Source organism: Eucyclogobius newberryi, unplaced genomic scaffold (assembly GCF_026437365.1).
Source record: "Eucyclogobius newberryi isolate DKJ021-1_F unplaced genomic scaffold, fEucNew1.0.hap1 SCAF_19, whole genome shotgun sequence".
NCBI lineage: Eukaryota > Metazoa > Chordata > Actinopteri > Gobiiformes > Gobiidae > Eucyclogobius > Eucyclogobius newberryi.
Genome location: NW_027315823.1, coordinates 21,090,198 through 21,113,220, shown reverse-complemented (window position 1 = coordinate 21,113,220; position 23,023 = coordinate 21,090,198). Strand labels below are relative to the sequence as shown.

General features: G+C 39.7%; 2 protein-coding genes across 2 annotated transcripts in view; one reads left to right on the top strand and one right to left on the bottom strand.

The window, feature by feature from the left end:
- The window catches only part of rplp2 (ribosomal protein, large P2), a 389,081-nt gene that overhangs the window by 257,208 nt on the left and 108,850 nt on the right, over positions 1-23,023 (top strand). The window lies entirely within an intron of this gene.
- The window catches only part of tafa3a (TAFA chemokine like family member 3a), a 127,932-nt gene that overhangs the window by 17,149 nt on the left and 87,760 nt on the right, over positions 1-23,023 (bottom strand). Inside the window, exon 3 of the mRNA XM_072452114.1 lies at positions 2,006-2,155. Coding sequence (XP_072308215.1) covers positions 2,006-2,155 — 150 coding nt within the window. The remainder of the gene's footprint in view (positions 1-2,005; positions 2,156-23,023) is intronic.

The following is a 23,023-nucleotide window of genomic DNA, read 5'->3' as shown; positions in this document are numbered from 1 at the left end:
TACGATCAGATTTTTTTGGGGTCATTTCCTATCTCTCAATGCATTTTTGGTACATTTGGGGGCGCTGACGCGCCAATTTTTTTTATTTTAGAAAAGGGAAATAGCCAGAATGTAGAGAGGCACGATTTTTAGAGGTGTGCAAATTTTTGTGACTTTTCGTCAATGTTCACTGGGTGAAAAATAGGGGGGTTGGTCCCGAGAAGAAAGAAAGAAAGAAAGAAGAAAGAAAGAAAGAATAATATTCCGATGCGAAAACAATGTTTCCCATTTTTCAAATATCATAAACTATACATTTTCGGAAAGCGCTCGCGCTTTCCTACCTCATAGTGTGGGTCCCTGGTCACTGACGGGTAATTTCGTTAATTTTGAGTGGGCTCCGCCCACTTTGTGTTTTTGGCCCTCTATACAGTAATAATGTTCATTTTTTGCATTACATGCTTATATGCACGGAACATGCAAGATATGGGGAACGTATTCGTGAGCTACTTAGGGCAAATGAGTGCTTTATATGGGGATGACGACCGCCAATGTAAAGTGCTCGTTTAGTGCGCACTTTTGCACGGGCTTCGCCCGTTTACAACGGTAATGTTCCATTTTCCTACTACTAATTAGTACGCAAGGGGCGTGCGTGAGTGAAGGAGTGCGTTAGTGAGTGTTTGGAAGTGGGCGAGCGCTTCGCGCTCGATTTCGTGCGCACTTTTGCAGCCGTGCTTTGCACGGCCTTACGAGATTAATAGGCCTCTCGCCAGCTTGTGGCGCTCGGGCCTAAAAATGTTATTGAATTGAATTAAACTACAGCGTTCTCATCCATGCCCTTGCTGTATTTTCCTCCCCAATTCAATGGCACTCAGTCCACAAAACATAGTTATTAATCCAGTTTGAAGAGGCTTTATAAAAATAAAACATTAAGCAAATTAAGATCTTAACGTGAGTTTGTTTATAAAGCCACGCTGGAAGAGTCGGTAAAACTGCAGCAGATTATACAGTGAACTCAATTCCTGTGCAGTTTACAGTCAACGTTCTGCACCACTGCACTGCATTTCAAAAATGATAAATACTACAGATTGGACCAGCATCTAAAGTAGAAGTGCAGCACTCCGCTCATTTTCTTTGTTGTTGTCTCAAAGCAAGTGGTTTTACGCTAGACAGGAGGAAACAATTGATGCTAGCTGCGCTAGATTTAGTACAACTTTTGTTTATCATAGTAGTCTGGGGTCTTCTTTGCCAGACAGTTTAGTCTTTGCTCCCAGGGGTCATACTAATGTTATAAGACTCTTTTCATGTCTGTCGTTTGCATTTTATGTCTTTTTTATGTCTTTTAAAAAAATTTAGCCTCTAAACTTGTGTAGTGTTCAGCTTGTTTACAGAGAACACAGCTGTGTTCTGTCTCCTGCTGCTGCAGAAACATTACACTTTTACCCAATCAGCGCCTGACGCTCTGTGGACGCCACGTTTAGTCCCTGCTTGGCTTGACTTAGCTCAAGGGGGAAGAGGGTACTAAAAAGGGATGCGTACCTATATTCCCTGGTACCTATGTTCCTCTGTACCTATGTTCCCCCTTTTCTGTGATCGTGGGAACTACAATAATACTCGCATAGGCCACTGCCTCAGGTGGCACACCCCCAAAAGTTGTGCTTACATGTATGGTTTTATGGCATAAAATATATCAGTATATAACTTTAACTCAAACCCTAACCCAGGTCTCGGGAACATAGGGCTGACCCCACTAAAAGTACCTGGTGTGAGCAGGTTGCACCAAATGGAACTGTGCTAAAGCAGCCAAATAAATGCTAATGGAAAAGGGGTATTTGTGCGAACTTTGGCAGTTAGTTATGGGCAAATCGATGCTCAGTGGGAAAAGGTTACCCAAGTTTTTTCTAATTATGTAAGCCTAAACAATTTAATAATAATTTTCAAAATAGTGTACACAATTCTACCAAAACACAGTTTAGATCTCTAAGGAACAAGTACATTTCCAGCAATGGCCAAAATGTCAAACACATACCGTCTACACAAGATGGTGCGGCTCTTGTGGTCCCTGCCACTTGTCCGGGAAAGCAGGAGCACTTGACAGTCTGGGATCTCTCCTCGATCTTGTTCTTGTTGCAACATCGGTGTGCAGCAATTACTTCACAGGTGCCCGCCTTCACATGAACTGCAGACAGAAGCACACAGAAGGGGGAAATGCACATGTCAGCCCAATACAGAGGGAATGGGGAATGGATGGGTGAGGAAATAGTTTCTCTCCAATTCCTAGGAAAATTTATGTCCAAGAAAAAGTGAAAGCATTGAATATTGCACCGAAGCACTGGATTCTATCATCAATATGTCATTGATGTGTAATATTTACACTGTGACAATACACTGGCCACATTGGTTACCAACCCACAACCCCTCTGTGAAAAGTAAAATAATTAAACCAGGAAGGAAAAGGGTGCACGGTGGCGAAGGCAGTTAGCGCTCCCAAGGAGATCATGGGTTCGATTCATGGACCAGACCAACATCACATGATCTCTCTGGGTGGAGTCTGCATGTTCTCCCCGTGTTACCGTGGGTTCTCTCCGGGTTCTCCGGCTCCTCCAACCGTCCAAAGACATGTATGTGTTAAATTGGTCCTAATGTGAGAGTGGTAATGTCTGTAATGTCTATGTTTCTGTGTTGGCCCTGCGACGAGTTGGCCACTGTCCAGGGGGTAAGGCCCGAAGTCACTAGGATAGGCTCCAGTCACCCGCGACCCCGAAAGGGAACAAGCGGTAAAATGAATGGAAAAGGAAAAGGGTTTGGAAAAATCTGGTACTGTATACAAAAAACTTGCTAATGAGAAAAATGAAAAAAGACCTAGCAGCATGCACCCCACATTAAAAAGACCAAATTGCACTGTGTAGTAAAAGCATGGTGCTTATATGTGCTATCTGTACTACTGTGTCCCATTCTAGGGATTTGGACCACAACATTTGGTTCAGAAGTTTGCTTAGGCCACACCACAATGGCAATTAATTTCAATGACTTCAAATAAATGAAAAGAAAACCTTTTAAAACAGGGGTCAGATAACAGGATAATGGATTGAATAAAGCCATGCTCCTCTAAAGAGCAAATATTAACAGAAATATACACATTAGGCTGAGCAAAATAATATGTCTGTTTGCCGCAACCCGACCGACCCGGTATGAAACTAGCCGACTGAAAAAAAAATTATCAGCATTTTGTTGAAAAATCTTTTATTTTTCAATTATTTCGCTGACTCACCGACCGGTCTTTCGTAAACCGCCGTGTCGAATATTTTTATCATGCTGGTAAACATATTTCATCCCAAAAGGAGTAATAACGCAAAATTCTGATCTTTTTTTTTTTGCCTTCAAAGTAAAAAAAAATAAGAATTTGCTTACCGTGCGACCCACTTGAAAAATGTTGGGTCGGGTTACAGCAAACAGACAATTTATTTGAGGTAGCCTTATACATCATATTATATTATGTTCATTACATGCATAAAGTTTGGCCTAGTAGAAAATAGTAACAAAATGGTAACACATCAATGACAATTCAGCATTTTTGTTTGCTTGTCATTTTATTTGGACCTGTATTGAGCTTTTTCAGCGGCTGGAACACAAATACACATATGAGGGATTACTGGATGAAAATATATGAGCCAGTTATTGGACGAAAATAATACATTGATCTCGCATAACAGATGGACTCAAAGCCTCATGATTGAGTTCTAATGCCCACGGGGACTATTATAACCATAAACAATAAACACAAACTTCATACATCAATTTTGTCTAAGTATTTTGTATTAAATCAAATCCATCCTAAATTACATAGACCTGCTTGAATCGAGTAAATGCCCGGTCAGCAGCTGAGCAAATACAAGTACTGTACTTGTAATTTCCCACATGGATCAGCCTAACTGAGTTCAATATACAAGCTTCTTGGACAATCAACTATGCATTATGCATGGACCCAAGGAGGCTGTTCATACACTGCTCAACACAAGCTGCAAATACAGACACGTCTTTGAGGAAATGAGATTCTGGTGCGGTCCATTATGATGTGCAGCAACTAAATATAGGGAAAATGGACCTATTACATTTCTATTACTATTATCAGTAAACAGGAGGCTGATTTGAAAGATTGTTAAAAACTTATTATATATTCAACTTTCAACATATTCCTTAATAACCTATTTACAAACATAGAGCTATAATCCAAATCTCATGCTATTTTCACGGTGTTCACCTCACTGCGAAATGGTGGGTTATGAAATATGACAAAGGCTGTAGTCATTTGCCCTGTTTAATGAAACAAATAGATTGCACTGCATTTGGCACATGTAGACACACTATGGTATACAAAATATGGAAATGGTATTTACTTTTAATTTAATTCCAAGAGATAAAGACATTGTAATATGAATTGCTGCATTCGGGACCTCAAAAACCGCTCATGTGCTTGGAGCGGTTGAACATTCTTCAGTTCAAAGATGCCAAATACATGTGTTACTTGAAATCCAGGTCATTTCTCGGTGGAGGAGCCTCGGTCTGAACCCGATCAACTCCCCATCTCCTTGTGCAACATAGTTAATCCAATGACCCAGTCGTTCAGCAGAGGACGAATCGCCACCAGGGACGCGGCTAATGTACTACATCAAGACCTCACACCTTCATACAAAATTAGTTGATTAAGCTTGTTTATGAGCTAATTTATGTCTAAGTACATTACAATAACAATTACAGCTAAATGCTTTTACCACTATTAAGCTTGATCTCACATCAATACTGGTTTCTATTTTATATGCATTACTTTGTGTGCAGACTCATTGCTATTCTACACCTGATTCTGTTTTTACAGATAACAATTGTGATTGGATGAGGCAGGGGAAAAAAATCAAGAGAGCAGTTGAAAAGTTTTGACATTCCTTTCAGATAAGCCTTAATTATGCCTGTAAAGATTTTCAATTTGGGACTTGACTTGAAAATAGATTGGTGTGAGCTTCCATCTTCCTATTAGCTTGCAATCCAGAAATCTCATCTACAACATTAAAAACATTTTGCTCCCAATCAATAAGGCGCTATTCACATTCTCACAAAAGGCAAGACAACAATTGCCGAGTGAGTGCTTTTCTCTGAGTAGAAACTTACTGATGCAAAAACAGGTCAAGCTCCATGCCCTTGATGTGATTATCTTTAAGCCACCAGCACGCCCCCGGTCAAAGTTAATTTGAAAAGTTGGGATAGTCTGGATAAAATATTCAGACTTTGTTTAAGATATAGATGTGTCTGGACAATAGGCAATCACGCAGGCAACAAAGAGCCGCAAAGAAAATCTGTGTGTATTATCACATTTAAAGTGAATTACACGCCTTCGTCCAACTGGGACTGTGTTAGTTCATGTCAGCTGATAAACAAACACTGTTTAAACTCGCAAATCAAACGATAATGATACAATGCAACATGTTTTTCCTGCATGTTATGAGTGGTAAGAGTACCAAGAGTACAATATGAAAGATGTTATTCCATGGGTAACCAAGGTTCAAATGTGTATCTTATTCCAAAGACTAAACTGAGTGTTAGTCTTTTTTGTCTCTGTTTTTCAATGAATTGATAAATTTGTAAACTGAAAAACTTCAAAAGTATCTCCATATGTAAAATGAAGGTTTTCATCTGAATAAAACTTTTGAAATTGAGACGTCCGTTTTGCAGTCGAAATGTCTTAATTTAAAAAACTTTGTCCAGACGCATACCTTTGAAAATGTTTCTACCATGTATCACACTTGTATTTATGAAGCATTATATCAACTCCAACTCCAATATATATGATAAAAATTCATAAAAATGAATAAATCGTTGACATAAACATATTTAACATTTGCCTTTACTTGTGTTCCTACTCGATATCATGGTGGTCAGCTGCAGGAATAAAGGGGTGGAGTTTGTCCCAGCCTCATCTGCTGGGGGCGGGTCTCTGGACTCATTACAGAGTGGCAGGTCAGGGCGGCCCAGGTGGACACAGGTAGTGATTAAAACTGGAGCTGCTGGTTAAGGTCAGCGTCTCTGAGCACAAGCCCACGCCTCCATAACCCCGACTGGATGTGAGGTCAGAGACCCCGTCCCTGGTCAGATCACACTGGTCATGAGCCAGGAGAGGAAACATAAAGAGCCGACAGCAGCTGCAGAGGTGGAGCACTTTGAAATTGTGAAGAATTTCCAAAATAAAAAGAAGAATGTGGAGGTGAAAAATGTTCGGGGGGAAACAGAAACGCACATACTTGTGTTTTGAAAATGTGTTATATGTTTTTTTGTCTAAACGTCTATAATACTCACCCACATGCAACTATACTGCCTTGTTTACATGTATTTTGTAAGGATGCACAATATCGGTGCATGTAATGCATGTAACGAATTACAAATCCTCATGTTACTGTACATGAGTAGATTTTAGGGGGCTCCAGCCCCTGTGCCCTTTGTTCAACTGTTATGCGTATGCAATAAGCAGTAACTGTAATTGAATGTAATTGATTAGGTCTGTAAATTAAAAGAAGTCCCAACCTGCTGCTTGTCTCTTCCTGTTCTCGTGCCTCCTCTGTCTTTCATGCACCAGAGAGAGAGGGAGATAGAGCGAGCGCCAGAGTGCAGTTTACTGCGTGAAGATGTGCTTCTCCTTTAGTGCTACAGGTACGTTTTTATTTGAAAATGTTTTGCCTCATAATGAGGTATAATGAGGCATCGGAATACATTATTCATTCTAAAAAAATAAACACAACATGAAGCTAGTTTAGACACTTTAGAGAAACTCTTTGGTCCTTTATGAAGCCCCTGGCTTCAGTCCACTGTTCTTGAAGTGAAGTGAGTGAGACTCATTATTGGTTTGTGTCAGATCTCGATGAGATGAGAGACGCAGTTTGTGTCATGAATAAACACACATAGAAGCACATCTTTTTGAGTTTGTGTTGCTCAAAGTCAATTCTTTGATGTATTTGGCCTCGTTACATTTACTCAGTTACATTACTTGAGTAGCCTAACTATTTTCATACTTCACACTACTCTTCATAGTAGTTACTTGTGTAACAGTATCTTACTTGCATAAAATTGTTGGTTTGACTTCTCACTGTGAGTAAATCTACAAGTGACAAAAGCTTTACGTCGACAATATGAAATTATTTGAAACATTTGTGTATCTTGAACTGCTCCTTCATTTATGATTTAGTTTCTCATTTTTGTCTCTTACTTGAGTAGTATGTTGTAATGTTTCCCCAAGTACATTTATACTCATATAACTCATTAAAAAAAAATTGTCCGATTTTGGACTATGTTTTTTTAGAAAACTGAGAGTGAGTCCAAAATGGGTCGTATAGAGTTTTATTCAGTTTCTTAATTTAGTTCATTTTTGCTTAATTCTGTTTTTTGTCCTGTGTCAATCATTTACAATTAAATAGAACATCTTTATTTCAGTATTAAAATAGGCTAAAATACACCCCAGGCCAACTGAACATTTTTAAAAAAAAAGTTTAAATCTAAAACCAAACAAATGCCATGAAATTACACTTGATTTCTTCTACATATCTTGGCGAGTCCCTTTGACATGAAAATGCGGGATTTAGTTTTAATGTCGCATTGATAGGCAATTATCCTTTAAGTAAGACCATAACAAAGAAAATGCAGCAAATTACAGGAAAAATATCATTTTTAGTTTTTTTCAATCTTCATATACTTTTCCATCACACACAACTATCAAACAAAATCTTTGCTTCCAAATGTATTTTTTTCTTTATGGGTAAACGTTTTAAAGGTTTGAGCCCCTGCCCCCTGATGCACTCTCATGGCCCTGCTATGTGCTCTCAGAAGATTGTTATCTTGTCAACAGCCATAGCAATCACAACGTTTTTAAAAGAAAAGTTTTATGATCACAAAGGGAAAAGCACCAGGGTGACTATAGCTTATGGGACATTATAGACACAAACAAATAAACTGATGGATTAAACATCAGCAAGTTACAGCGAGTAAACTGCCATCTGATGAACACAGCGGGTCAGTGCGATTATAGCGTGTTAAAGGCGTAATGGACGATTTTTTGCCCATTTGAGAACTCAAGCGGATGCATAAAAAACACACGTGCGTTTGTTTATTAGTGTGACGGATCGCATCGCGTCTCTCGTAGATTTCCGTCTTCTTCTGAGTCTTAATTTTGTCCCGTACACCTATAGATCCATGCGCTTAGACACAGGGAAACGTGCTGCTCTCCTGGGGACGAGCCAGAACAAGGCTGCAGGTGAGCAGTAGGTGCGTTCTATGATTGATACGTGGCAGGACTAATCGGCAGTCCACGCCACGAGGAAATGAGACTCAGATTTGGGCCAAAAAATCGTCCATTACGCCTTTAAGTTTAAAAAGCTGTTGGTGTGTGTTACCATAGGCCACCTTTGTTTTGTGCACAAACTACACAGTGAAAACCAAAATTTTACAATATTGTTTTGCAATTTCCGCGTTCTTACTTTTGCCCTTGTGCGTGAGTTGGTTGGACTGTTGCGTTGTTGTGATGGGAAAAGGTGCCGTATGAGTGGTGTCTGCAGTGATAATGTCACGTTTATCTGAAGCACAAACCGTCTGTTTTGTGCACTATGGGCACTATTTTCAGCAGAGCAATGGAAACTAGATAATTTGCAATGGCTGAAGCCAATGCTAGAGTGTCTGCGTCTCTCCCTCTCTCCCTCTCCCCCCCTCTCTCGACTGGCTCTGTCACAAAAGTCTATTTATTTCACTGGGGAAAAAGTACTAATACTTTTGCAAATTCTGCAAAAAGTACAAGTTGTTCAAATGTCAAAAGTAATAGCACACGTACTACTGCGAAAGCAGTATAACATGTTGAAATTGGTTGAGGCGTTAAGGAGTTGAAACTGGCTTAATGGAAAATCATCACTCAAAAATACAAGAACATATAGTGTCTGTGTGACTGACCTAACCTAATACTGATGTGCAATTCTGTCGTATGTGCAATTGCTGTTGGAATTCATGTGCAATTCTTGTGCAATTACTGTGAAATTCATGTGCAATCTATGTGCTGTCGTGACACATATTCATGTGCAATTACTGTCGTGATCACATGCAATGGTATTTATGTATTTATTTATTTATTTGTCTATGGGAGTTTTTATTTATTTATAGGAGATCTTCTACTGAAAGTGTTTTTCAGACTTCCTATAAGTGATCTGTTCTTTTCTTCTGTATCTACCTCTGTATCTACCTGCGTTGCACCAATGAAATTTCCCCATGTGGGACAATAAAGGAATATCTTATCTTATCTTATCTTATCTTAGACACTCAATGATGGGAAATGTCAATGTTACTTTGAAGCTCATTATGTATACTATAGTCTCATTAAGAACCGTTTGGCACACAGTGGCACAGCCCCGAGTCCAGGACACCTCCGCAGATGAAGAGGCAGTAGAGGGTCACTATATCACAACTGTCTGATGGACTGCGTATGAGCACAGTCGTCAAATGCCCCAATAATATATTCTTGTTTAAAATCAGAGGGCCATGGTTGGAAGCGAAGGCCCCTGGGCCTGTGTCCAGCAGGCCCAATGGATAAAAAAGGTGTGGTTCGGTGTTCCACTGCCTGATGCCATGAAAACCTGTGTGCAACTGGGGCACAAGTGGCCTACTGCCCCTAACACTACACCTGTGATCAATAGGATTCTATTAGAGCACTTAGACTGTCATCAGTTACAATCAGCGCGGTGCTGCCTCCCGCTGACGCCTTCTGCAGGGAGACAGAGCAAGTGGACGGACACAAAGCCCTAATGGAACTGACATGAAGTGCAGCCCTTCAGCCAATCAATACCACTCTGAAACTCCACAATCATATTCATTGATCTCTAATTGACAAGCACCAATAGACAATCACCGGTAACTAGAAAAAAACCTTTCTTTCCGCTTCAGTAAGCAATCCTTTTGAAGCCCTGGCCAATTGTCTGTGATCTCTGGTTTTGGTTTCAGCAGGTTATTGAAGACGCTAACAAACTAACAAGCAATCAAACCAAACACATTACGTAAATACATTCTCAATAATATGTTATAAAATGGACATTAGGATAAATATCCCAACCATATTACATGAATGTCTAAGACAATAGAAAGGGTTGCATCAGAAAGGGCATCTGATATAAAACCACCTTATTTCTGTTAAAATCGCTAAAAAACGTTGTAATCACAGAACAATAAAACTTATCCAGAAAAAAGGTTAATTTGTCTCATTCACTCATTCTATGTGGCATAAATATAACATAAAATTATAAAATGATTTAAAAAATAACAGGTGATAAAAACCAAGGTCACTGTGACGGTACATTTGTTACTTTCTATTACTCCAGCAGTTTTTAATTGCTGATCCCTGAAAAATGTACATTTAGGCCACCCGTACAATGAAAGAAGGAATAGCATGGCCTTACTCAAAATAAATCATATCAAAGCTTAGAAAAGTCCTTGAACAATTTCAACTGGGGACCAAACTGTGAAAGCACTGTGCCGTTTTTTTCTGTGACACATGTTGCCCGTTATGTGTCACAATCCCTGAAGATTGCATGAGGTAAAACTAAGTCATTGATCTAACACGGTGGTCGCTCTCAGCTCTCATCAGTTTCATGTGCCCAGTCAGGCTCAAGATACAGTCCAAAGTTCAACAATAATACATTTGGTTTGAAGGGAGAAAATACAAATATATATATAGGGTGAGGGAGAGGGAGAGAGCAAGAGAGAGAGAAAGAGGGAGAGAGAGAGAGAGAGAGCCACGAGAGCCCCCGAGTGCTCCGATGACCATGGACACCACTTACACCTTCACCTTCTACGCCTTCTCCAGCTCTTTTCTGAGCCCTTGGTATTTTTCCAATTCCTCATGTTTTTCCTCATCTTGTCATCACTTGGTGTTACCAGGTCAACCACAACTGCTTCCTCTGCTGTTTATCCACCACCACAATGTCGGGTTGGTTTGCCATCACCATTATGTCAGTCTGTATCTGGTCTCTCAATCAAACAAACATTCATGGCACAACATCTAATAAGTTACAAACATTGAGATACGACATACCAGTATTTGTCCCATTTGGTTAAGAGTCTGTCAATTAAGTCAATTGTCAAATGTGAATTTACATTTTCTGAATGTCAATAGTCTTATCTGAATCATCCAATTCGTCGAGAGAGTGCCAGATTGCTCAAAAGGTATGCATTTATTGTGTCCATGGCATGAGTTTTGAGGCCCAAATACGAAGTCTGACTTCAAGTGGTATGGGTACGTAACGAATGGCAAAACTTCAATAATTAAGCCTCAAGCTGATTGGAATGACGGCTATTCACAATTATTCTACAAATAAATGTGATTGTTGTTAATCTTTTCATTAGCAACTGGGGAGTGGCTCAATTATCATGCGACTTCCTGTGCATGATGAAGGTAAATGACAAGGTGGAATGTTCTCTGTATACATAAATATATATTTATTTTGTAACAGATGCTACATTATGTATATTCCTTAGACCACAATGTCATCTTTTGCACAAACAAATATAAACTAATGCACCTGTTCTATGAATATTCAATAAGCACTGCATACGGAACATATAAACTGCAAGACCTTTTGAAGCTAGAGCGAATTATGCTGCCAGAGGAAAAAGCAAAGTTCAGGGGTAGTGTCTCCACAATATCTCAGATCAAAGTACAGTTAAATATACACTAAGCGTTCCTTCAGGCCTGCAGTACAAATACCGGTACAAGGAATATATTATAGAGACTGTCAGTGACTTGGAGAGTTGTGAATGAATGGTTTCAAAATTCAAAAAGTTGTTTTATGGTTAACTACTTTGGCGGCTACTGTTCTAAACTGTAAACTTCAATAAACAATGTATATATGAAGATGAAATAGAAGATTTATTAGAACTTGATCCCTAAATCCGATTACTCAAGCAATTACATATAATAGCAGCTAGAACTCAGCAATGAAGTACAGAGCTGATACATCTTATGGGTTGATCAAACATACACACACCTGACAAAGAATGTGAAGGCGGCCTGAAAATGTTCAAGAACATTAACATCAGATCAAATGACCTCACTTCGTTGACACGAGCAGCCTGAAGAAACATCCGTGCGCACTGATGCATGAGCCTTTATGTCCAGCTCAACAAGATAAGAAGCACTGACAGAATAAAACACGGTATATTGTTGTGTGATGTGTGTAACACACTGACAGTGTTTTTATAGACGCTCAACTCACAACAGATCAAAACTATTGACCCATGTTCTGCACGGACAAGGCCCCTGTCATCAACATGCAAGACAGCAGAATATACTCTGACTAGTAAAAGAGTCAAATATAAGTATCTGTTGTTTCGACAATTCACGTCTACTGCTACAGAGATGTTAATACACTACAGTATTGTATCTCACTCCATGAAGTAGTGCTTGTTTGTGGTGTGGTTTAACCCTTAACAGCAGAATTATTTTCCCCTATGTATGTACGCGGTCATTTTTTACTTGAATTGAAAAAGGTTGAGTTTATTTGTTATTTCTTCCCCGATAGCAGTTAAAATAACTCTTGTGGGTTGGGGTCTTTTTTGGCGCACCAGTAACTATTCAATTCAATAAAGAAGAATCAGGAAATCACATTGATTAATGCTACATGTTTATCTTTAGTGTCTTGATTCAACCAAAGTCCAAATCAGGTCAAAACCATTACACACAGGTACAGAGTGCTTCCTGGAGGATGGGCTGAAACAGGGAAGCACTCACCAGGCTGACTCATCCCGGTGAGGAGGCCCCGTCAGTCTGCTCATCCGAGGGGAAGGATAGAGACTGTTCTCTAGTTAAAGACTGCAGAAATCAATCAAAAAACACTTTGGATACATATATGAGGTACCACTAGCACTGTAAGAAGGTTACAAGCGCTGAAAAGGGGCCCCCTTAACTGTCAGCCCTCTTATAGACCACTGAAGTCCTATTGTTAGCTGACTGCAGTTCCCTCACCACTGCAAAGTACCTGGTCAGCATATGATTGGCTTGTTTTCTCACCTGACCATGGAGAGATGACACTGTTAAAAAAAAAAGAGAGAACTCCTCCTCTAACAGCAATTGTTTAATATATACCTGTTCAGGGATTATTGAGGTTCTGTTCACGTTCAATGTAATTAAAAAAATATTAGTTTAAAGCTACACAGACATGCTATATATTGTTGGAAAGATTATTTTGTCACAAAATAGTTATTGCTTTTATTCCATGTCACTATGTAGCTCAAACGAGAAATACAGGGCAATTCATTAAAAAAATTAGCAAAAGCATTAAAATGATTATTTTCTTGCCTTTATGCAGGCAATAGCTGTTAAATCATGGGTTGGTTGGTTGGTTGGTTGGTCTAGTTTTGTCCCTCTTTCCTTAAAAAAAAAATTTCAAAAATATACAGTACAAGCACATTTATCACCACAAAAATATTCTATTAAAAACTATTTCATTGTACTTTGACTCAAAACATCAACCATCATTTTTTATATAAAATAAGTCAATATTTGTATAAATGTAAAAAAAAATGCAGCTTTGCCTGTGCACCACTTACATTGCTTCCATAAACCATACCACCAAAGTATAATTTGTTACCTTTCAAAAGATGTAACACATGAGGCCATAACAAAAAATGTCCTCCTCTAAAGTCTGAACATCTCTCCATGAGGATCCGCTGTAGACTTCTGGGTTAAAAAAATGATTAGAAATGACTGAAACTTAATTTCAGAACAAGTTTACAGAGGTTTTATACAATATTGATTCAGTTCTCTGACGACAATGTATTTTATTAATAATTTCAGACTTTGCTATTTCCTTTAGATTCAGCTGTAATTAAACAATTACTATACATGTACCTAAAAATATAAAATATGAAATGTAAAAGCATTCAACTACTTCTTTATTAATGCACTGGACATGGTACATTTCTGAAATAAGAAATCTCAATATCCAATTCCAAATGCTATAGATAAATGGAAGCCTAGTTAAAAAGAGCTTCATCTTCTAGAGTGCTGTTTCTATGACATGGCTCCATTGGTGGCAAACCCACACTGTCAAACGAATCAGCCTTAATTGGATTACCATATTTAGAAAAGATCGGAGCCATTTTGCATAAAGCTGCTGATCTGACAGCCCAAACACACTACAACAAACAAACGCCAGACAGACTGCGACAAAGATTTTTTTGGTATCATGTTCTTTCCCTGGGATTTGTTTTAAAAAAATATATGGAATATTTCAACAACAACAGTGTGCTTGAATAATGAAGACTGTGCTGTTTTGACAAAAGCCAAACGGTAGATTTAAAAATAGACGTGTCATTCTACTCAGCCTTTTTTCAATGGATGCAAATCAGAATTAAAGCAATTTCTCTTTGAAGCACAGCCCTGGAGCTTCTCTGAGACTTACAGTGTTAAAATACACTTCCACATTGATGCTATTTGCTAATCTTTGTGCTTGCTAAAGACCAGGCCCACCATAGACACAGCACATACAGTTTCCCCAGAGTAGTGGATTAGATGAGGTCTGTGCCAGTCCCATTCATCTCACTGCCACTGTGTAACAGCCACCACTGACTGATCAATTGTTGTCCCTGAAGGAATCACAGCGTCTTATAAGTGAAAGGCTACTAGAGTTATTAAATCCAAGCACAGCTGCAGCAAAGAGAAAGAGAAGATATACACATAGACACCAATGGCATTTTATAGACAACTATTACTTTGCTATGAAGGCTGGCTGGCTGGCTATTGGTTTTATAGCAAGGTTTTGTGAATAGGTTCAATTTGATTAAATGGTAGATCAATAAAGAAACTGTCCATGTTGACAAAAAATGAATACCCTGATACTAATCAATACTAAAAATGGTATCAAAGCTAAGGGGGAACAAATGTATTGCTCTATATCAGAACTATTATAAGACCACACATGTCTAATAATGTCTAATAAAACCTTTATTTGTACATGGATATAAGTATGTTTTATCAGTTGACCAAGGGTCAACTGATAAAAGAGAGGATTTTACAGGATTTGTATTCACAACAGCAGAAAGGAGAAGGCATGGAATGAATTATAAATTCAATCTGTCTTTTTACGCGGTTTACAGTTCTTTTCGGAATTTAAGCTACTACTTTTTTCCCACTCTTAGAACCCTTCGGCCCATACGGTGGGTCTAATTTATAGATTTTTATTGGCTAACGGCCACCGGAAGCACAAGCACTGTAGAAGAAAACGTCAGTGGACAGTGGTCGCTGTGTTTAAAGCTTCAAAACGCGTGTGTTTTATTACAATCAGACTCATATTCACGAAGAAATGAGTCTAATGAGGAAGTGAATCTAGATGCGGCGAAACGCAATGTCTCACTTTGAGCGCGGACATGCTATAAACAGCACTCTGCAGTTTAGAACCTGCCGCATTGAAATGAGACTTTCTTGGCCAGAGATGACCCTGCATCACTACCATGGACCATCTTTCTGTGTAAATATCTCATGTTACAACGTAACACTTATTTGCTAAACACAAGCTCAGAAGCAGATAAAACAGCACTGAAGACACAGACACAGGTAAATCAGCTCACACAGAGAAATCAAGGACAGTAGAGACAGCTGTGATGTGTTTGTTAAGCTTCAAAATGCTGTGTGTATTACAATCCAACTCAAATTCAAAGAAAACATTTAATTTAGTACACTACCGTGTACTAAATGTGTATATATCTCAACATGAGTACCAGCGGCTTAATGACAGGTGCGGCCCAAATATGTACAATTTATTTTTTCTTTGTAAATTTTGTTGGAACGACTTTTATTCAGGAGCACCCGAGTATAGCCCGAAAAAAACCTGACCTGTACCATCTGACCATCTGTGTGCTCCACAACTGCCTGGAGGTACGCTCTCTTCTCTAGATAAACAACTCGTCATCTGCCTGGATAAACTCTCTTATCTGCAAATGAACATCTGCAGCCTGTCCGACCGTGGTTCTCCCTAGGTTTCTACTTTTATGTAGTTTTTGCTCGTAGGAGTCTCCAAGGGCAGGACATGCAGGGACAGTTATTAATTTCCTGTGAACACTGTTTAATCTGCTTCACTACTTTATTTTCACCCATCAAGGCAACTGCTGTTTTGATTTTGGGCCCTCGCCCCCTAAAGGAAACAGGCAGTAGAAGATTAATGAATTAATGAAAAATGTATGTTTTGATGGGTTAAGGTTAAGGTTTTAGGAGGGGAAGGCACAAATTATGGCGACTACCTCTACAATTTGTTAATAAGGTGAAATATCAAAATCGAGTATATTTTGGTTACTACTGTACCATAGACAAATTCTCTTGGATTCTCAATACAGTAAAATCATTAGTATAATAGTAGAAAGGAAATAAGGGATTACGCAGAATTATTATTGACATTAACATGTTAATAACGTGCGTTCCCTCCCAGTCTGTGGTCTGACTCACACACCGCACAACTTGATTCATTTCAAATCATATTGTATGGAGTGGATGAAGAAATGCATCTTAATCATTGTTGTGAATAAATTGCATTTTCACATTTGCATATTCACCTGATAAATAATCGACTCTGTAGTAAAAGCAAAGATAGAAGATTTTAACTGATTTGAATAGGACAAATTCGAATTAAAGTGGGTCGGTTTCGGCGATTCATTAATGACAGTAAACGTGTTCACTGAATATTTAATATTAATGAAATGCCAACTGCCATGAAAGCACATAATTGGTTCTCAGAGCAAAGTGATTAACTGCTCACTCTCACACTCAATAATCATAATAATGTTGCTGATAATGGACCATGTAACAAAGCATTGAAAAATGTGACTCTCAACTTAGTGTGCGCTTTGCAAAATGAAGTGTTTCTTTAAGTGAAAGTCCACAGTAATATGTATCAGCTGTTCAGTTGATACGGACTTGCACCTAGATAATCAACTATTTTAGGCACTTAACTTTTTCACTTAATTCTCTTTTTTTATAATATTTTGTTCATCCACAGTGCAATTTACTAGACGTAAAGCTCGAGGAGCTAGATTCCTATAAAGTTTTTTCACAGTCCAATTTTGTTAATTGTACAAACACAGCACTATCCAGTCCCTCTAATGTCTACAAGGCCTTCTCTGCTTGAAAACCACATTATTCTATAATTCACTCTCTGACAAACAAACTCGATCCCAAAGTGCCCTTTTTTTCATCCCAGCCATAATCAATAGTGCACCCAGCTGCAGCTTTAGCATGTCTATATTAAAGGTGGCATGGACGATTTTTTTCAGCAAATTTTTTATCATATTTCCTCGTGGCGTGGATAAATCATTAGTCCTGCCACGTATCAATCATAAAACGCACCTACCGCTCACCTGCAGCCGCGTCAGGTTCCTCCTCACGTTTCCGCATGCCTAAGCGCATGGATCTATCATAATATAGTTCCCTCAGTGTACGGGACAAAATGAAGACTGAGAAAGACAGTTCGAGCTGACGCAGAAGTGGACAGAAATCTACGGGAGACGAGCGATGCGATGCGCTCCGTTGCGCTAATAAACAAACGCACGTGTGTGTTGTATCAGTCCGCACGGGGGAGTGCGCATGCGCACTTCCGCCTGCGTTCCCAAATCGCCGAAAAATCGTCCATACCGCCTTTAACGCAGACAAAAGAAGCTTCGCTCTCCTCCCGCTAGCTCATTTGACATGCACACACACTAGTTATCTTCCTGCGCGATGTCACTAAACGCCTGCCATCTCCGCTCTGCAACCCATTCCCGCCTTTTTCATCTTGAGCTGATTCCACTGATGCCTTTTTGGAGCTGAGTGACAGGCGGCGCGCGTTTGGCTAAACTAAAAGTGTCCTCGCTTAAACAGCTCATTTCTGTAAGAGTGACAATGATCCATCTCTATTCAAGGAAGACGACAATACTGCGGTGAGAGCGGTGCAACAACCCAGTCTGGAAATAGAAGGAAAATGGATTCAAATTACCCACAGCACAGGATCAAAGAGGGATCATTTTCTACACCAAAATGTCATGTAATTACATTAACACAGCCGCTAAGTGAGAGCTATTTTAAACCTGCAACCAAGATCAAACCAAGAGCAATATTACCTCATTAAGGCAGGAGCTGGTCTTCTTTGAGCAGCTCTCAAACTTGGCCCACTGGTGGTACTCAAGAGTGGAGCCCTGTTCTACTCCTGCCCTGTCTCTTTTATATGTATATTTAACAGTATTAGCAAGACTTGCATTGTCATCAAATCTCAACAATAAAATATACTGGTTCCAACTAAAATATATCAAATACATTCATTTAAAAAAATCTATTACATCTTTCATGTCATCTTGCGACCGCCAGCTCAGGCCTCACAACCCGTAAAAGGGTTCCGACCCCTACTTTAGGACTATGTTAGACTACACATTTCCCTAAAACGTAGTGGACATGATTATATTCAAAATGTTATCTAATTTTTCTATTCTATTTCTTTTATCAGTTTGATAATTTTGGTAAAGTTTATAATTGTACTGGACATGAGCAGCACATGACATAGGTCAAGGTAATTCCACTACTGTTACTAACGGTACGTACAGACCGCAGACGCCTAAACACGCCCGACGCAGAATTTGAGCGCGTGTACATTTGAAAGGTTTACGCAGTAGACGCGCGCTCTCGACGCCCCGGCCACTGTGCACAGGCGCGTGTACGGCGCGCTCGAGCTCTCTGCGCACATGCGCAATGGAGTTGTTGTCGGTGTGGCCTTTCATTGTGTAAAATGGCGGATATCGAGAGTGTTGTTTACACGTATTTGGTTTTCAAAACGCTCACACGGAGGCGCCGGGCTCGGCGGCGACGTGCCTGGGTACACCAGATACTGCAGAGCCGTGAATACATCATACAGTTCCTTTCTCCCACAAACAGCCACAATCAGTCTTTCGTCTGCCATTGTTGACGAGCAAGGAAAAAGTGGCGCTTCTTTGGGAATTCCACGGGGAATACCGGAAATGCAAGGGGCAATACGTATGTACATACGTCACTGGAGTGTCAGCTCTGATTGGCTGCTGCGGCGGTTGCTACGCTTCAGCGGCAGAGACCTCAACATATCTGAACGCATCGCGCAAGCCGCTTTCGTCGCCTCGGCCGGCTCATACGCGCGCTTAAAGCGTCGAGAGCGTAAAAAAACAATCACGCCGCAAAAACGAAGAAATCGCGTCGCGGATAACGCACTACGTGCTTGACGCGCGTTTACCATAGACATTGAATGTAAACTGGACGCTTCGGCCGCGGCGGTGTGGAACCCCCTTTAGCAACCATATTGTAAACAAGGGCCAAAATCCACATGAATTGCACAATAGTTATGATAGAACAAATAATAACTGACATCACCTTTATTTTTTTTAAATGATTGTTTAAACTTTCAGAAAAAATGGGTCAACTGCGTTTAAATTGTTTGATGGAATGTCGCATGATTGATGACATCACAGAGGGATTCACCACTTGACTTATGTGAAACCATGATAAATATTCAACACAAGGACAATCTCACCAAACACAAGAACCTTGTCAAATGCACTTCCATTTGGATGGCAGTAAAATAGCAGAGGATGTAATTACAAATTAATGACTACCCCTTTAAATTAAGTAACTTTACTGCAACATAATACACGTTGGATTGTCAGCCATGGTAATTGACCTCCTGTGATCATAGTTCTCTATTATTTTAGGAAGAATAGACGAGTTCCACCAGAGATTTAAATGGTTGTGTAATTGCAATAAGAGTGAGGCTAAGTGAGCACTGTATTCAATCTGCGGTGCTAAATCATACCCCAGGAACAATACAACCTCATTAGTGGCCGCATTGATCCCAGAGTAACATCACAGCTCCTGAGAACATTACAGCAGCATTTGACCTGTCCACTTCACTGACAGCCCTGTACAAATGCCCCCTGTTTTAATGGAACATCACGCTGAAAAATACCACCGACAAACCTTTTAAAAAAGCCATTTTGGAAAGACTTCGGTTTGGTTCCACCCATTAAATTTTATGCTCCAGTCCATTCACATAAACCTGATACTCACCCTCCAAAGCTGTTTTTATGGAGCGACGAAGTCAGACACCGCAGCTCTGTACTTTCTTCCCGCTGAGATGTGAGGCGAGAACGCACGATGCACAGCTTATATTTCACTTTATTCAGCTCATACGCAGCCTCCGGCGAGTAACTAGCAGGCCATAACAAGGCATTACTTTAAGATAAAAGACAAAACTACCCAAGGCTGACGATTTCAAACTGGCTTCCAAATGTAGCCCGACGACAGATGAGCAGTCATAAATGTCTGTTGGAATTTATATTGCCGAGTTGTATGGAACAGGAACAGGTTTCAGGGGACAGTTGTGCCAAATTTACGGTTAAGGCCTGCAAATCTGTAAGAGTAAGTAGCAGGAATTAGCGTTTTGAGAGGGCATTAAACTTTCCCGGAACGTTTGGAAATTATACTATTGGCCAATTTGGAGACAGATGTTAAGCTGTTGAGAAAGGCTTTTCCTGGTTTAATGGCAGCAGCACCTACAAAAAACAGCACGCCAGAGACAACAAAAAGCTTAGGATGAAAATGAATGGAATAAGGTTGACACTGTTTGTCGTGAAAGATTGTAAATTATATTCTTTACATGAAAACATTTAAATTATTAATACTTGGCTTTTGCAAATTCAAATATAACATAATTACAGTACTTACTGAATTGACTGACCACATTGATTAAATATTTAAATCTGACAAAATTCAAATTGATATTCTTTTCTCTCTTTATTCACTGACTAACCATCACCTGATACTTTATTTGTGTGTTAGGTGTGGCTTTTTAGTACCCCATAAGATAAGATAAGATAAGATAATCCTTTATTGTCCACACATGGGGAAATTTCATTGATACATCGCAGGTAGATACAGAGGAAAAGGACAGATAACAGATTATAGGAAGTTTAAAAAACACTCTTAATAGAAGAACTCTTATAAACAAAAACTCCTATAGACAAAACCTCCCATTTCCCAACAAGGGATGGAGGGGAAAAATTAGGATGTCTGCCGGGATAACGTGACGATCTCCGAGTAAGACGATGGTTTCCCCCTCAATTTCATGAGTTCCTCCTTTGTATAAACGCGCACGGAGGGCGCGGTGGGGCCGGGGGGGCTAGCTCGGAGCTAGCACACATCACGACGAAAAACACTCAATAATCCAGCCGAACAAAGTCGAAACAAGTTGAATTAAAGCGATTCCAGAGCGTGTCCCGATCGTACAACTAAAGTAGAAAAAATATTTACAAAATACAAAAGATAAAGCACAATAAGTGTGAAAAAAGTGTGGAAAAAAGCGGAGCATTGCACCGGGCTGCCAGCTGGGCTAGGAGGTTTCCAATGGAATATGTCAGATACATTTTAAACTTTCATTCTCTGTTCATGCCTTGTCATTTCTGTAAGTGGTGACTTGATTGTCCCTGGAAATAAAGCTGGAAAAGGTCACATTTTGTGTGTTTTTATTACTCACATTTGACTTTTAACTGACACAATTTGAATTTGCTGACACTAACCAGCTAAAACTTTCCGTAGAATTCTTACTAAAAGGATATACTTACGGAGAAAAAACAAACTTCCATAATCCTCCTTGAGCACAGAGTTTTTAGAATGGAGCACTCATTTCTATGTAAAGTTGTCTTTTCATAGATCACAAACTTAACACGGAGAGTCACGTATAGGTAACATTTTTGTATGTACACACGCTTTATACATGAAACCGCAGATTTTTGTGTTCATAACATAAAGATTATGCTTTCAATCAGATTCAACCGTGTCCATGGTCTGTAAAATCTTGTTATGAGCACTTGAAAATAAAACTACTCCGTTCAGAAAGTAATGATTAGGGGGTACACTATTATCTCAGTGTGTGAGGAGGTCAATCTTGATACACAGTGTTTTTTTAACAGCTCTGACTGCTGTTAACCGGGTGGTCTACCTCCTCTCACTCGGCTTCACTCAGGCATACCCCATTAACAGAAATACAATTGACTAACCAAGGAGGTTGCTCCAATTGCCGGGTAAGGGCAGGCTTTCACTTTGTAACACCCAATTACTGCCATGCTGTTAGCACTTCTCCACTAATTGCATTCATCAGCACAAATCGTTATCACAGAACTCTCCTTCAAATCTGAAAATCCACAAATTCTTGATTTCAGAGTTTGAGAGTCGGGAAGTTAACTTATAAAATAGCAGACGATGGGTTTCAGAGACTTTTATGGATGGGTCAGGTATTCATCAATATTTAGTGGATAACATTTGCACACAAAAGTGAGAAAAAAAACTTGCATGTAAAGGTCAATCTTGATCCCCACTCTCCCGTGTGAAGGGCGATCGCTAAACTACCATATCTGTTTATACTGCTGGATGGATTCAATAGTCTCACTCGATCGATCAGTTCGTTAAACACATTAGTGCTCTATGTTTTTGAAATACTGCCTGTATTTCTAACTAACGTTAGAAATGTGAACAGAGTCAGTTTGTTGAAACTTGGCGCCAGTGGCGGTTCTTGGTTGTAATACTCCCTGGGCAGAGAGCCTCTGTATCATGAGATAATGTCAGTGTCTGCGGTAAAACGTTTTGAGCGCACGGTATAGAAATAAATGGCCTTTTTCAATTAGAACAGAAATAATCACAGATCTGAGAATAAAATAAAAAGTGGGGGAAGCTTGTGAGCTGTGTGCTTCAAAACACCTCTAAGGCTGAGGATCTTCTAAGTTTTAAGTCTCTTCTTAGGTCAATCAGGTGGATTAAGCAGCAGCAGTTTATGCACAAGCGCCACGGCACAATCACAGCTCCCGCTCTCCCGCTCCAGTGAGTCGGCTCTGCCTCGGGTCGGCCTGTACTGTAGAGTAGACTATAAATTGCCAAACATGAACGGGCCTCTGAACATGGGCTGGGACTGTGTGGCTGCGAAAGATTAGGAACAGAGTTTGCTGG